Source organism: Protopterus annectens, chromosome 4.part0 (genome assembly GCF_019279795.1).
Source record: "Protopterus annectens isolate FY-2018-M chromosome 4.part0, PAN1.0, whole genome shotgun sequence".
Lineage (NCBI taxonomy): Eukaryota > Metazoa > Chordata > Ceratodontiformes > Protopteridae > Protopterus > Protopterus annectens.
This window is the reverse complement of record NC_056733.1, coordinates 1,498,655,448-1,498,672,085: the sequence shown is the minus strand read 5'-3', so window position 1 is coordinate 1,498,672,085 and position 16,638 is coordinate 1,498,655,448. Positions and strand designations below refer to the sequence as shown.

At 35.7% G+C, this 16,638-nt stretch overlaps 1 protein-coding gene across 1 annotated transcript in view; it reads right to left on the bottom strand.

Annotated features, from left to right (window-relative positions):
- Window positions 1–16,638, bottom strand: part of LOC122800466 (T-cell immunoglobulin and mucin domain-containing protein 4-like) — a 545,825-nt gene that overhangs the window by 74,102 nt on the left and 455,085 nt on the right. The window contains exon 5 of the mRNA XM_044069910.1: window positions 9,851–9,945. Coding sequence (XP_043925845.1) covers window positions 9,851–9,945 — 95 coding nt within the window. The remainder of the gene's footprint in view (window positions 1–9,850; window positions 9,946–16,638) is intronic.

The following is a 16,638-nucleotide window of genomic DNA, read 5'->3' as shown; positions in this document are numbered from 1 at the left end:
TGATAAAGTCACATCCCTGTTATGTGAGAGTCAGCTGACTCATTACTACCCTCCTTATAAGTAAAATTGGAACAGTAAGAATCACATTTAAGTGAAACAGGAAGAGTCACATACTTTTAAGATTCCTTGCTGTTCCTTTTGATTATTCATGTTTGCTGTGTTTAACAATATTATCACTTTTCCGCTTCATTATCAAACATCCTGCTATCCATTTTAAAAAAGGAGTCAAAATAACAGAATAATGATGAAACACAGTTATTTGTGGTAATACAAGAGCAACAGCCTACTGCAATCACACTAAAACTTATTTTTAAATGTATGCTTGAATATCCTTAAAGAAACAATAAAAGAGTACAGATGTACAAGCCAATACACAGATGAAATTACACAAGCTATGATGGAGGAAGTGAACTACTGAGACCAAAAAGAAAAATTAAGAAGTGTTTACAGTGCTATCAATATATAAGTGCCACACTCCAAGCAAAGTTCCATGAAGCTGTGGTGTGAAACCAGTACTGGCCTTCATGGTGATAAAGACAGCATGGATGAACCTGGAAAGGTTAACCATATTAGGTCAGTAAATCCAAATGTCATGATATACTGTTCTACTGGCCTTTCACAAAGCAAATATTTATTTATTTATCCATCCTTTTTTAACCAGGTTAGTTCCACTAGGTTAATAGCCTCTTTTCAGATGAGACCTGAGATGGTATTTATACTACTTGGGTAAATTTGGCCATGCATCAGGTAACTTCCCTGACTCTTGGTAGTTGAGGGAAGAATTTGTGGGTTACACATCCTGACTTCCTGTTTCCTGTCCAGGCACAAAGGTAGCCAAGAGGAACAGGAAGAAAATATGGCTGATTCAGTTTTGGCTGAAAATGAAGTGAAGGTTGACGAAAATGTAGTTGAAATGGTAGCATCACTACCAGAAGTTTTTTCTGATGGTGTGGATGCAGAAAAAACATTGATATTGGAAGAAAAGGAGATTGTAGCTGTAACAGAGATAGATTCAGAGGAAAACTTTCAGAGGAGATTGTTTGAAGGAAAGACAGCTACTACTGAGAAATGCATAATTACAACCCTCCAATTGGGAGGGTTGCAGGATGATTATTTGGAAGAAATGGTAAACCAAAGTGAACCAGAAAGTGGAGCAGCAATTTCATGGAGTGACATCATGAAGAAAATAGAACATGAAAAAGGAGAAGAAGAGACTGTGTCAGAAAAAGTTCAAGAGACAAAAACCTATGCACAAACTGTGGGAGAAGAAGCAAAGAAAAAAGAAGAAATAAAAGAAACAAAAAGAAGTATACAGTGTGTGTGAGCTGTAAAAAAAGAAAGTTTGGACAGATATAAGGTTTGGCACTCTGTCATAGCACATCTGGGTGTCAAATCAAAACAGTAGTTCATTTTAATTATTGTAACTTGATATTTGAGACTGGGCAGCCCATGAAAAATGTTTTGGGTGCATATGAACAAACAAAAAATATTTATCCATGGCAGAATATGTCATGCAAGCTTTTTACAGACAAACAAAAAAAGAACAATGATCCAATTTAGAACTGAAGTTGAAGCAGAAGAACTGAAAGAACATTTGTTAACTATATGTAAAGAAGTAATGGACACTACAAAAACATATGACGAAAGAGAACTATGGGGCATGGGAATGTGGAGTAATACTGAAAATGGAAAATGATAATGTTATGCATGTACCTAGTATTATTGGTGTTCATGGTAATAGGGGTTTGTGAAATACAGGGATCAACCAAAAATGTGTTATTTTTGTGGAAAAAAATGATAATTTTATCAATGAATGTGACAAAAAAGCAGTTATTTATGTGGTAAAACAGGACATAATGCAAAAAAATGTGATTTAAAGTGCAAAAAATGTGGCAATACTGGTCAAACATGGCTAGCATGTGAAATGAATGTGCAAGAAAATAAAAATGAAAAGGAAATTATGCAGGATAAAGAGATAGTAGAATGTGTTATACAAGAACATGTACAAAAATACATAACTGATAAAGAGGTTATACATGAAGTTAAAGAAAGTAACAAGGAAAAAGAAACAGTGGAGACAACTGCGGAAGAAGCTTAATGGTGCACAGTAAGAAATAAAAATGAATTTGATAGGGAAAAGAGTTAAAGAAAGGAAAAGAAATTTCAAAAACATAATGCTTAGGGAAAATAAGAAAGGAAAGGGATAAACATTTTATTATACTGACTGTTCTTAAAAGTGGAAAATATTAGCTTTAAATGTGAACAGTATGAAAAGCCTTAAAAGAAGAATAGGTATATTACAATGGTGTGCTGCAGTAGATGCACATATTATTATTTTAGAAGATATCAAACTATTAACAGAAGAAGAAAGAACGCAAACTGAAAAATTTTGGAATGGTGTAGTAGTTTGGAACATGGGGAAGGAAACATGCTCAGGCATATGTATATTATGTCAAGAAAGCATTAAAATAGTAGATGTAACCATAGTGGAACTTGGCCGAACTAGGGTAATAGACATGAGATGGAAAACATATGTGTACAGAATTATAGCTTTATATGCATATGTAACAAAAAAAGAGAGAGAGAGAGATGATGTTTAAAAATATTCTTGAATATGTTTGTGTAGATATGGACATTATAGTGGTAGGTGATTTTAATTGTAATTTAAGGAAAAATAAGAGCAATTGTGATGTTAAAAATGACTAAAGAAAGTATGAAAAGTGGAAAGTTAAGTGTATGGGTGAATAACCACTGGACCTATAAAAGGAATGAAATTAGGACATAAATTGATTATTTTTTAATACCTGATAGTTTAAAAGTTATAAGAAAAGGAATTAAGTATGCTATATTTTCAGATCATGTGGCAATAAGGGTTAAAGGAATAAAGAGAATTAATGAAAATTAATTAGACTTAGAAGAGAAAAAGAACTTGTGGAATTTGGAAAAATCATATGACTATGAGGGAATTTTGTGAGAACTGGACTGTTCGGTGGCTTAATTTTAAAGAAAAATATAAAAAAGTATTTTTAGAATGTATAAGGAAGAAAAGAAAAAGACAGATATAAGATATTAAGTCAAGAAACGTTTAGAGGCCTATTAAAGTAGAAAAATTCATTTTATGAAAAAGAAAGATAAATATATATGTTCAAAGTTTAGTACCAAGATAACTGCCTTTGCAAGCCACTTTAAGCCTAGCCAATTATCCCTTGTGAGACTCAAACCCTGCATTTTGTGCTTGCAAGGCAAACACCTTAGCTATTAAGCCACCATCCCAACCCCCTTAAATGAATCAAATTAAAATTAACAATGTGTTATATAAGCAAAATATTGTTTACAAGGAAAGAAATAAGAGATAGCACCATGTTTTAGTAAAATAATAAAAGAAGGAAAAATAATAAGAGAATTAAAATAAGGAAGGTAAGCAATTAAGACAGCAAGAAGGAATATACAAAATAATTAAGGAATATGTATTGACATTATGTGTTAAGAGAGATGAAAACAGAAAACAAATTTACAAAGGTGAAAAATTAAATAAGGGAGATAATGAATGTTCAGAACAAAAAATAACCATGAAAGAATTGAATGAAATTCAAAAAGATAGTAACATGAATTCTGCAAATGGACTGGACGGAATTGAATATGGTATGTATGTATGAAGACATGAAAGAGTGGCAAAACATATTTTTATAGAAATTATGAATGAATGGTTAGAAACTGGAATTAAAGAGAAAGACATATGTATAGGAGTTATAAAATTTATATTTAAAATAGGAAATAAAGAGGAGATAAAACATTGGACGCCTATAACATTGAATAATACAGATTATAAAATGTTTATGAGAATAATAACAAAAAAATTTACAGAAAAATGGATAGAATATATGACCAAAATGTATTTGGAAGAAAAGGAAAAGGAAGCGAAGAGTTATTATGGATAATAAGAGAAATAATTGATGATATCATAAATAAAACTCTAGAAGAGAAGGTTATGATAGGGGATATAAGTAAAGCTTATGATACTATTCAATATAAATCATTATGGGGAATTTTGCAGGCTTATAATGTAAGCAAAAATATTACAAGTAAGATAATCTGTTTATGAAAGGAACTATGTGAAACTAAATGTAAATGGCTGGCTTGGGGAAGAAATAAAAATAAAATGCAGAATAAACCATGGCTGCCCAGCTAGTAGTGTAATTTTCTCATTAGTTATGAATGTAGTAGTGTAGTTTTCTCATTAGTTATGAATGTAGTAGTGAAGGAAATTAATAAAATGTCAAGTAGTGGTGGATACACAATGATGAAGGAAGTACAATTGCCAATAATGTATAATTATGCAGATGATATTGTATTAATTGTTAAAAATAAAGTATGGATGGAACAAGTAAATGAAAAAAGTATAAATTAAAAAAATTAAGTATAAATAAGGAGAAAAGTAAAGGATTTGGTTTTGAAGGTAAGATAGGAGGTGTTGAGTTCAATGAAAAAATATATAGATATATTAGGAATAACATTTAGAAGGAATGAATACTTACAACAACAATGGGATAATGTACTCAAAGAAGTAAAGAATATGACTAATGTTTGGAAATCATATAGATTTTCATATAAAAAAATACACTTGTTTTACATCATGGTAATAGGAAAATTGCTTATGTTGCTAATATCTGTATGATTCATATAAGTATGAAAATGAATTAATGAAGATTATATTCTCTTTTATATAGGTCTCTAGACTGAATCCAGTCAAAAGAGGGATTCTGTATATCAAAGAAGAGCAAGGAGGTTTGGGTTTAATAAGCCCAACAGTACATGCAGCATCTTTAATTTTATATAAGGTATTAAAAGGAATTATGAAGGAAAATAAAAACTTGATAGAAATGATACTATATTATAAATACAAAGAATTGTGTGAAGGAATGGAAGTTAAAAAATGAAGTAAAAGTATTGTGTTTGAAGAAATGAAAGAGTACCAAAACAAAATTGTATTATGGAAAATAAAAAAGAATATATGTGAGAAAAATAGAAATGAATGGTACTTAAGTATTATGACAGCATTTTATTGTATTGATCCATCGGAAGATTTAGAAATAGATAAGAAAAAAGTCATAATGATGAGATATAATAACTATAAAAAGATTAAAGAATGTAATGATTTTTTAATGGAGATTGTCTATTAGAAAACTGCCAGTTAAGGAAAATATGCCATACAAAAAAAAGTAAGATAGAATATGTAATAAATGTGGAGAGTTTGAGACTACTGACTATGTGTTTTTGAAATGTGAAAGATTTAATAATTTGTGGAAAGAAATATGTAAAGTGTATATGTAATATAGGGTGACAAGTTTGTTAAAATATGAACAAACATGGACATAATAGAATTTGGTTATTATGGTGTACACAGACAGGAAGATGTGAAGAAAATGGACAGAGTAATAGTTTATGCTTCATGGACTATATGGAACAAGAGACTAAATGAAATTAAATAAAATGGAAAATGGACTTTGACAAAGATTTTGGAAAAAATAATGTTTTGGTTGTGGATAAAAGAGTGGGGAGAAATGCTTAAATTGAAGTTTATAATATACAGAGATTTGTAAACATATTTAAATAATGTAAATATGTAAATAATATGTAATGTATATATCAATAACAAACCCCTACTCTTGGTAGTCAGGGAAAGGATTTGTGTGTTACACATCCTGACTTCCTGTTTCCTGTCCAGGCACAGAGGCAGCCAGGAGGAACAGGGAGAAAATATGGCTGATTCAGCTTTGGCTGAAAATGAAGTGAAATCTGAAGAAAATGTAGCTGAAATGGTAGGATTGCTACCAGAAGCTTTTTTTCCTGATGATGCGGGTGCAGAAAAAACAGTGATATTGGAAAAAAGGAGATTGTAGCTGTAACAGAGATAGATTCAGAGGAGAACTTTCAGAGGAGATTGTTTGAAGGAGAGACAGTTACCTCTGAGAAATGCATAACTACAACCCTCTAATCAAGAGGGTTGCAAAATGATTATTTGGAAGAAATGGTAAACTAAAGTGAACCAGAAAGTGCAGCAGCAATTTCATGGAGTGACTCTATGCAGAAAATAGAAGGAGAAAAAGGAGAAGAAGAGACTGTGTCAGAAAATGTTCAAGAGACAAAAACTTATGCACAAACTGTGGAAGAAGGAGCAAAGAAGAAAGAAGAAATAAAATAAAAAAGAAGTATACAGTACATGTGAGCTGTAAAAAAGAAGAAATTCTGGAATATAAGGTTTGGGGCTCTGTCATAGCAGCTCTTGGTGTCAAAGCAAAAGAGGTAAGACATTAATTTTAATTAATAAAGAGACTTTTTGTGACTTGATATTTGAGACTGGGCAGGCGATAGAAAATTTTTTGGGTGAACAAAAGAAAAATATGTATCCATGGTAAGAATATATCATGCAAGAGTTTTACAGATTTTACAATTAAACGTTTGTTAGAAGTTGAACAAATAAATATAGTCATAATATTAATGTGTTTATTGTGGTGCATGTAAACAGGAAGAAGTGAAGAAAATGGACAGAGTAATATTTTATGCTTCATAGACTATATGGAACAAGAGACTAAATGAAATTAAATAAAATGGAAAATGGACTTTGATAAAGATTTTGAAAACAATGTTTTGGTTGTGGATAAAAGAGTGGGGGAAATGCTTAAATTGAAGTTTATAATGTATGGAGATTTGTAATGTAAATATGTAAATAATATGTAATGTATATATTAATAAAAAAAACCCTACTCTTTTTGATAGGTGCTGTGGGATCATTTACATCCAAGCTACCACCAACTCAGGCAGATGAAACCACAGTTTAACATCTCATCCAAAGGATGACAAATTCAGGAGTTCAGCACCCTCTTATACTGCACTGCATTGTCAGCAATCACTCTACCTGGTATGGGAATAGAACTCATAACATTCTACACCATAGGCAAGTATGATACCTGTTGTGCCACTGACAATTTTCATTTCTAAGGCATGATAATCAGCAAAAGTTATTGACTTCTTGTATTAACGTATATTCGATACCTTCTTTAGTCCACTGAGGGTCACGAGAGGTCTAAAACATATATCAGAAGCCAACAAGCATGAAACAAAGAACTATTTCTGGTTGTAATGCCAGAATGCCAGATCATTGCAGGAGAGCTGCAATTTTTTTTTTTTTTTTGCAGCCTTTAGTAGATGCTAATACAGGCACTTGAATTATTGAAGCATATTTTAAAAATAGTCATGAATACATTACAGATGTAATAACCAGGTGACTCTGTAGGATTTCATTGAAGAGATAATTTGTTTTTCCTGTTTGCTACCTTAGCTTTCAGAAGAATACACTGCAGTAAAGAGGCAATATTTTTAGAGTACCACCTTTAGTATAAAAAGTACATCGCGTGTTATCAAATATATGGTTATATAGAGAATCAAAAGATTTGGTCCTTAATATAAAGGTTAAATCAAGACAGTAATAACTTACAGAGAAAAAAACAAAAAGGCTTACTTTTCAAAATGTTGATTAAAACAAAAAACACAAAACTGTATTACGTTTGTAGAGAAGCAGGTCCTCTGCAACTCCTACACCCTGCATCTCTAAATACACAAACTTGGCAGTAAGGAAAAACTTCCTTATTTATGCTGTTGTGTGATCTTATGGTACTTTACAGTGCCTTATTGACAAAACACAGGAGCTGATAAAATTAGTTTAATGTTTCCTGTTTCATTCCAGCAGTAGTGTCTTATTTTTGTGTAAGCTTGTTGCCAGTGTAAGTAAAGATAGTTAAATTTCTTGTCTAAAAAGAATAAAAGGCTAAAGTAAGATACTTTATGAGATTAAAACATGTATTAGCATGATTTCTACTAGCTGTGAAATCAGTCTTTTCAGATACCCAGACTTTGATGACATTGTGAATGTTTTCATTTCTTCATTCATTGTAAGATTACCTGCTTTATCTAGTTGAGTCACTGGGCTACTGAAGCCTATCCAAGCACCAAGACAGGACAAGACAGGAAACTAATTATAGGTAGGATACGAGGCTATTATGGGATACACATGGTCACATACAGCATGCATACCTACTGGCAGTCTGGAGGATCATCATTTTACCTTTCATGTCTCTTTGATGTCAGAGGAAATTGGAGCAGCTGCTGACCTTTGGATGAAAAATGAAAGGATCTTTTGTAGCTGATAATTCAATTTTTTTTCCTACAGATGTGTATTGCAGTACAAAGAATAAGTCTTGGAGACTAGTTTTTGGTGTATTGTTGAGAAAAGGTGTGGATACCAAAGTTGTACTGTACAGTTAACAGCATCAAGGAACATACTGTTAAAAGAAAGGACTAGGGAAAACGTTGAAGGGTGCTGTTAACAAAGAGTCTACAAAGACCATTAAGATTTTACTACTCCATGTTTTTATGTGTTATACAAGAAATATCTACCAATCCAGAATATGTATATGAATAAATCCTAGCTCGTGTTTTTACATAAAAAGTTAAGTCAGTTGATATTCACAAGCAGTGTAGAAGGAATATGTGTATGTATTTAAGGGGCCATTTGCATATTTTCCTTGGGTCTCCTTTAAAGGAGGTTTAGGGCATTATACAATGAAGGCTCTGGATTGCCACTGTCTTTTAGATGCTTTTACATATGTGGCTTTTATATAAGAACTTTTACTTGTTATTTGTCATGTTTATATTCAAGCACTTCTTACTGTTGAATGTTCAAAAGAAATTTGAGTAGGCCAAGATTATTGGTAAACTGTCAGGAAACAGAAAGCGAATATTTGCACACTGCAAGACTTATACCTTGTTTATATCCCCCAACATAAAAACATGCAGCACCCGACCAAAGTAAAATATTTTAATGAACTGTTAGCAATGGAAATCTGCCATAAGAACACCATCAACCTGGTTTCACCCAAATCAACTTTATCAGTTTAAAACCTGGTTTCTTGTTGAACTTTTATTTAAATAATGAATGCAAATCTCCTCACACAATTAATTGAAACCTAAAGACAGATACAATAAGTAAGTTGAATAACCCCATTTAAATATTTCATCTTATATGAGCAAAATATTGACTAATAGATACATTTTCAAAAATAATGTTAAATAAAACTTTTAATATACCATCTAAATATGCAAGTATTATATCCTAATCATAACATCTACATAAAACATACCTATGGAAATACTACAGTAGTAACATCTTCTGGACAAATTACTCAGTTGTATAAAGAATACAGAACACATGATCGCTTAAGCCTGGAATATAAAAGAGTTTCTATGTTATCTGTCTGCATTTTTCTATATAGTCTAACAGACATAACCGGCCTAATTTATCTTGTCCACGTTTTTGAATTTTATCTATTTTAATAAAGAAAAAAATGCTTGCAGTATGCTTATAAAGAGCATTACTTTTAGCTTGAATTTCTGGCTGTTTTCATGGTTGGTTTCCTTGTATGGCCTCTGCACCTTGGTAGAACATAGACTACACTTTAATTTGATTTCACCTCACTTAAATGTCTCTGCTTGATTTAATTCAAATATTCTCAAACACAGAAACACACGTAGATGATGGAAGACAAACTATGCAGCATCAAATCCATCTTTGTCTTGTTGTTAGCCCCTTTTGTAGAAGCCCCTTTCCCCCTAAGAAACAACATTAGCCAATTATTGTTCTCTTTTCCAGCAGACATCTGGCTGCAGAATGAAACTAGACATCATTGATATAGTATGAGTTATGTTTTTCCAGTATTTACTAATAACAGTATACAGTATCACATTTCATTACAGTAATATGGATCTAAATAGATAACTTTGTGTTGGTACTTACATGACTGAATAACTGAAAACAAGAGCTGTAATAAAAATGCAGAATGTCTTCATAAGTATTACTGCTACAACCAACAAAATGGAAAGAACATAGTCCTAAAGAAAACAGAAACCATATGAAGAGGTAATGTTAGCCCAGTAATAAGAATTTTTGATAACATCATTCATTTAATGTTTCTGATATATTGTAAGTCCATAAAAATTAAGCACTAGCAACTATATTCTTGATACAGTCCTGATACAGAGAATATTAACATTCTGAAATAATTTCTGGATCCTATATTGCTTTAAATATTTGAAATTATCTGTTTAGAATGTCCATTGTTTTCTGACACTATTATATCATAGTATGTTACCACTGAAATGGAAATTGTAGTGTAGTTTTGTATGTCTGTGTGTATGTATGTGTCTCTTTATGTGTGTGTAGTGTGGAAATGACATGGCATTGAATAGTCTCTTATTTATATAAAGCACTTCTTTAAAAACAGTAAATAAAGCAATCACATAAAACATACAAAGTTCATTGAAGCATCAGGAAAATTAACACTGACAGAATTAATGCAAAGACTAATAAAAAGGAGTAAACCACGTTATACAGGAGGTGCTACGAAGATCCACCTATATGTGGCTATTTCGGATCTTATTCTGTACAAAGCTCACATTCCGTGGTTTAGTCATATGTGCCTTTATATAGAAAGATGTTAGAATTTATTTATTTATTTACATTTTGATGACTGTTTTGTCCCTGTTTGACAAAGTCCATTTTCAGAAGGGACTGAATAAAAATAATTTCAATGTATTCTTTAATAAGGAAATATTGTTGAAGAGTTTGATTAGCAAATCAAGTAATATCTTGTTCTGTATCTAAATTGATGACAGCTTCTGTAGTCCTTTCACAACACAGTATGCCTTTCTCTTGAGTTCAACAGTTTCAGTAAATTTGCTAGGTAGTTAAAGGTTCATAGGCAGGTACTAGGCTGTTGGCCCTAGGGCCTATATAAGCCTAGTCAAAAAGGTACCCTGGCTTTCGCCACCCAAGAAAATTATTTTCCTGCGCCCCTGTCGAGTAGAGCCACAGAAATGATCCCCGGGGTGAATTTCCTATTTCCCATCCAATCATCACAATTTGTCTTGAAGAATGCTAATGAGGAGCTTTGTTTGATATAGATAGGTAGTTTGTTCCAGAGTATGGGAAGTCTCTGGGACAGGAATCTATCCCTCCAGCATGTTCTGTTTATTATGGTGATAAGGTTTAGGTCCCTAGAGCATGTAGCTCGGAGGGATTGGGATTTCTTTAAGTGGAGCATGTCCAACAGCTCTGGGTTTGACATAGTTTTGTATGTTAGGCAGAGATTGCCTCTGAGTAGGCGATATCTGACAGAGTAAAGCTGGAGTTTTTTGAGACAGTCTGCGTAGGACATCTGTTTGAGGCCAGTAATCTTCTTTGTGAGGTATTTCTGCAGCCTTTCCAGTTGTTGTAGATGTCTTGTGAGGTACATAGCAAAAGAGGAATTGTATTATATAATGGGTCTAATGAGTGATGAGTAGAGGGGAACAACTACCACTTTTTTCCTGGATGAGAAACCTTTTGTGATGAGGTGTGCCACGTTGAAGGATTTCCTGACTACTGTGGTGATGTGATTATCAAAGGAGAGACTACTGTCCACCTGTGTCCCAAGGTCTCTTATCACACTTTTGATGTTAAGTAGACTACCACCTATGTGGTAGTTCATGGGTACAGAGTTTTTACCAAAAGGGATGACAATGCACTTTTTGGCATTGAGCTTGAGGCCATGGCTTTGACACCAGGCATCTGTCTCAGTGAGGTCCTTTTGTAGGATGTCCACATTGTTAGGAGTTTTGATTATGGCTCCTAGTTTGCAGTCATCTGCAAACTTCATTAGCCAAAGACCTTCTGTGTTAGCCTGTACTTATGAGAAGTAGATACCAAACAAGAGAGGACCCAGGACTGAACCCTGTGGTACTCCACTTGTCTCTGGTCTGAAGTTGGATTTGGAGACTGCTACTTTCACACTGTGGGTTCTGTCAGTGAACCAGTTGGCAACCCATCTTGTGACATAGGGATTTATACCTAGTTTAGTGAGTTTATCTATAATTCCAGAGTGGGGGATGGTGTCAAAAGCCTTGGCAGATCTAGATAGGCTGTGTGAACCACCTTACCCTCATCTACGGCTTTGGTGACTGCTTCATAGAAATCTATCAGGTTTAGGAGACATGATCTGCATTATACAAACCCGAACTGGGTGGGGTCCAGAGTTTAGAGATTACCAGTGTCTTTGTTTATAAGTTCCATGATGATACGTTCCATGGCCTTGCAGACCAGGCTCATCAGGCTAATGGGGCGGTAGTTCCCGGGGTCTGTGGTGGATCCCCCTTTGTGGAGTGTGATAACCATCTCTGTGCACCATTCAGTGGGCACAACGCCTGAGGTGAGGCTATGATTGAACATGGTACTTAGGTGGGGTGCCAGTTCATTCTGTAGTTCATGCAGAACGCAGCCTGGGATGTTGTCATGTCCCATGGATGCTGTGCTCTTGGCTTTGGAGAGTGTGGTTTTTACTTGTGCAGCTGTGATTACAGGAACTTTGCAGTCTTCCGGTATAGAGATGGGCCCTTTAGGGGGTGAGAGGGGGGTAAAGTTAGCACTGAACCTATCTGCCAGGATGTTGGCAATATCAGTTGGTTCTGTATATTTAGTGCCATTGTGCTCTAACTCAGAGCAGATCTGATTGTTGCCATTGAGATTCTTGACATAGCTATAGAATGCTTTGTTGTTGTCTTTAGAAACAGTGGAGATTTTGTTTTCGTAACTAGGTTTGGAGGATTTTATGAGGGATCTCAGCTTCTTGCTGAGGCTGACAAGGGAGTTCCTCCAATCATGGGATTTTACTCTTTTTTGCAGCAGTTTCTTTCTTCTGTTGTAGAGTGTGTTTATGGCAGGGGACTACCAGATTAGCTTCCTTTATTAGGAGGATAGCATCTTGGTTCTGTTAGGGATAGCATGATCCATGCACTTGTGTAAATGCTTATAAAGTGCATTTGTGTAGGATTCAGCAGTTGTACCTCTATTGTCCATCTGGATCGATGTCATGAAGTTTGCCACTTCCCTCTTAAGAAGAGTGAAGGTGGCTTTGGAGAAATTTTTTACAGTTGTTTCCCTAATGGAGGCTGGGGGCAGGATGTGGATGTCTAGGGTGATTAGCTTGTGGTCAGATCTGACCAATGAGGAATTGACCTCTGGTGTGGAACACCAGTTGCCCATGTTGGTAATGACCAGGTCTAGGATATTGCTGCCCCTGGTGGGAGTGTGGATAAGTTGATCCAAGGCATTGGAATTTATGAATTCTAGAAAATGTTGAGCAAAAGAGTTGGTAGATGAGTAGTTTTCCCAGTTAATGGTGGGGTAGTTGAAATTGCCCATTATTAGGGTTGTTGGGTTGTACCCTAATATTTTCCAGTATATCAAGAAATGAGGAGTGGGAATCCTGGGGCATGGTGGGGGATCTGTAGCAAGCTACAATTTGGATTGCGGTCTTGCCCAGAGTTAGTTACACTTGGATAATCTCGGATGCATTATGCTGAGCAACTAGCTTGGAGATGTAGCTATCCTTAATGAATATGGACATGCCTCTGCCTTTGGTGTTTCAGTCCAGGTTAGGTGGCCAAAAGGTGTGGTATGAATTATAGCCTGGTAATGCAGGAGTGCTCTCTGGAGTCTTGAACCAGGTCTCTGTCACTGCACAGATGTCGATGTTCTCCATTTTAAGGAGTGCCTCGAGTGAGTGCATTTTGAGGTTTAGACTTCTAGCATCGAGTAGCATTACCCTCAGATTTTGCTTGCATGTACCTGTTATGGTGGTGAATTTGTCATTTGAACCTTGCCTAAAAAAGGCACTATAGGGGTGGCAAGAGCCTTTGCCAGTATCCGGAATCCCAGGGGCGACAGGTGCAGGCCATCTCTGGCAAAGCATTATGGTCTGTCGATCATGTCATCCCAGGCAGACAGATACTGGATCCCCTTAGAATGACACCAGAAGCTTAGCCAATTGTTGAAGTCAATCATTTTGTCCTTGTACTGTGGTATCATTTTGGGTGATGGCAGGATGCCACTCAGGGCTAGGGTCATACTTGCCTGGGCTACAAGATTGGAGAGCTCCTCCATGTCTCTTTTCATGTAGTCCAGGGAGGTATGTCTCAGGTCATTCACACCAACATGGACAATGACAGAGTCATATTTGTACTTGTTGTGGAGTGACCTGAGTGTGTGAGTTATGTAGTGTATCCTGGTACCCGACAGGCAGCTAATAGTAACTTTCACTTTTTTTAGCCTGGTGAGTGGAACATCAGTGTTCCTGACTATAGAGTCACCTATGACTAGAATGTTGTGCTCGTTATTTCTTATGGGCTGTGGTTGGGTGGCACACTGCATTTGTGGGCTATGTATCATTTGGGTTGTGTTGGGGGGGTGGAGGTTGCTCTGCTTTGGAGGTCTCTGTTGCTTGGGCAGATTTTTAATGAGAGCCTCCGTGAATGTAGGTGTGTGTTTTGTATTTCTATGTGTGTGTTTTGGTGGAGCAGGTTTTGAGTGACTATGTGATGAGTGTGGTGTGGTGCAAATGTTTACCCTCTCCTCTTGGCTGTCTAGTCCAGTCTTGGGTGAAGAGAGCTTTGCGTCCAGTTTGGCTATATAAGTGCATCTCTCACAGGTTGTAGTGTTGGGTGGTAGGAGGAGAGGGTTGTCTGTGTACATGAGGCAATTGCTGCATTGTCCCAAGATGCCCAGATTCATCAGGTAGACAGGAGAAAACACCAGGAGCTGACACATAGACATGCCTGGATAGGTGCTTATTTATTAAGTACTAAAAACTGTTTTCCTCTAGACAAGTGAGGAAAGTTGAGTGTTGTAATAATTTGTAGCTTATCTTATTTAGTGCTTACAATGAGTTCTGAACAAGTGCTGAGCTCAAAGAAACAGATTTGAGTGGTAAAACTAAAAAACTGGCTAGTTCTAAGGGAAAATTTGAAGAGCAGACTTTATGGTGCCAGGAATATTTTAACCCTAGCTAAGCAAAAATGCATAAAGTGTATTTTTTTTTAATATAAAAGTAGCAAATGAGCAAACTGATTTAAACAAATTAACTAATTAGCCAATAAAAAGCTAAAAACTGAACACCGTTCCAGCAGTCTTCCATCAGACAAGTTCTAACTGCACACTCTTGCCACTAAGGTGCAGGGGAACCTTCTCCAGAAAAACATGGCCTGGATTAGTGCTCAAGTTATACAAACAAAGCTAGATTCAGCAGGTCTGAATCTAGTCTTGTTTTACAGCAAACAAGGCATACCAATTTCAGAAAGAAACAGTTCAAATATGCAGGTACAATAAGCCTTTAACCAGAAATTCCCAGCTCAGAAGGGCAGAATCTAGCCTCTCCTCCCACAAGAGTGCAGACCACAAACCTTTTTAATGTAAAATAACTGGCCTGAAGCCTAAGTGCTTAAACCAAAACTAATACACTTTTAGAATAACAGACACTGAGTCGTCAGTCAGCAATTCCCAACTTAGAAGAATGTAAGCTACCTGTCCTGCCAGAACAGTGCAGACCACAAACCTTCTTAATGTAAAACAAATGGTGTGAAGCCCAACCAACAGGCTTAGAATAACAGTTACAATTTAATCAGGCTACTACCAAGCAGTAATAAATGCAGCAGAATAAATACAATTGAATACTTTTAAGAAGAGGCTAAAGCAAAATAAGGTAATAAAGTAGGAAGAAACACAAATACAGTAAAAGCAGATGAATAAAGTGCAATTTTTTTTTAATAAAGTGCAAGGAGAGAGGAAGTGGGTTGGCCTTCTCAAATGTTCTCTCTGTATTAAGTAGAGTGAACACTAGACTGGGAGGAGTGTCCCAGATCAAATTTACAGTAGGGGCAGGCAACTGCAAAGCCACCAACTATAACAACACCACATGAATGGACAACACCTATAACAACTATAACAACACCCTAATAATGGGCGATTTCAACTACCCCACCATTAACTGGGAAAACTACTCATGTACCAACTCTTGTGTTTAACGTTTTCTGGAATTCATAAATTCCAATGCCTTGGATCAACTTAACCACACCCCCACCAGGGGCAGCAATATCCTAGACCTGGTCATTACCAATGTGGGCAACTGGTATTCCACACCAGAGGTCAATTCCTCGTTGGTCAAATCCGACCACAAGCAAATCACCCTAGACATCCACATCCCTCCACCAACCCCCATTAGGGAAACCACCGTAAAAAAAATTCTCCAAAGCCAACTTTACGCTTCTTAAGACAGAAGTGGCAAACTTCACGACACCCATGCTGACAGACAATAGAGATATTACTGCTGAATCCTATACAATTGCACTTTATAAGCACTTAAACGAGTGCATGGATCGTGCAATCCCTAACAGAACCAAGATGCTAGCCTCCAAAAAAAGAAAGCCAATCTGGTGGTCCCCTGCTATAAACAAACTCTAAAACAAAAGAAAGAAACTGCTGCAAAAAAAGAGTAAAATCCCATGACTGGAGGAACTCCGGGGTCAGCCTCAGTAAGAAGCTGAGATCCCTCATAAAATCCTCCAAACCTAGTTACGAAAACAAAATCACCACTGATTATAAAGACAACCCCAAAGCATTCTATAGCTATGTCAAGAATCTCAATGGCAACACTCAGATCTGCTCTGAGTTACAGCACAATGGCACTAAATATACAGAACCAACTGATATTGCCA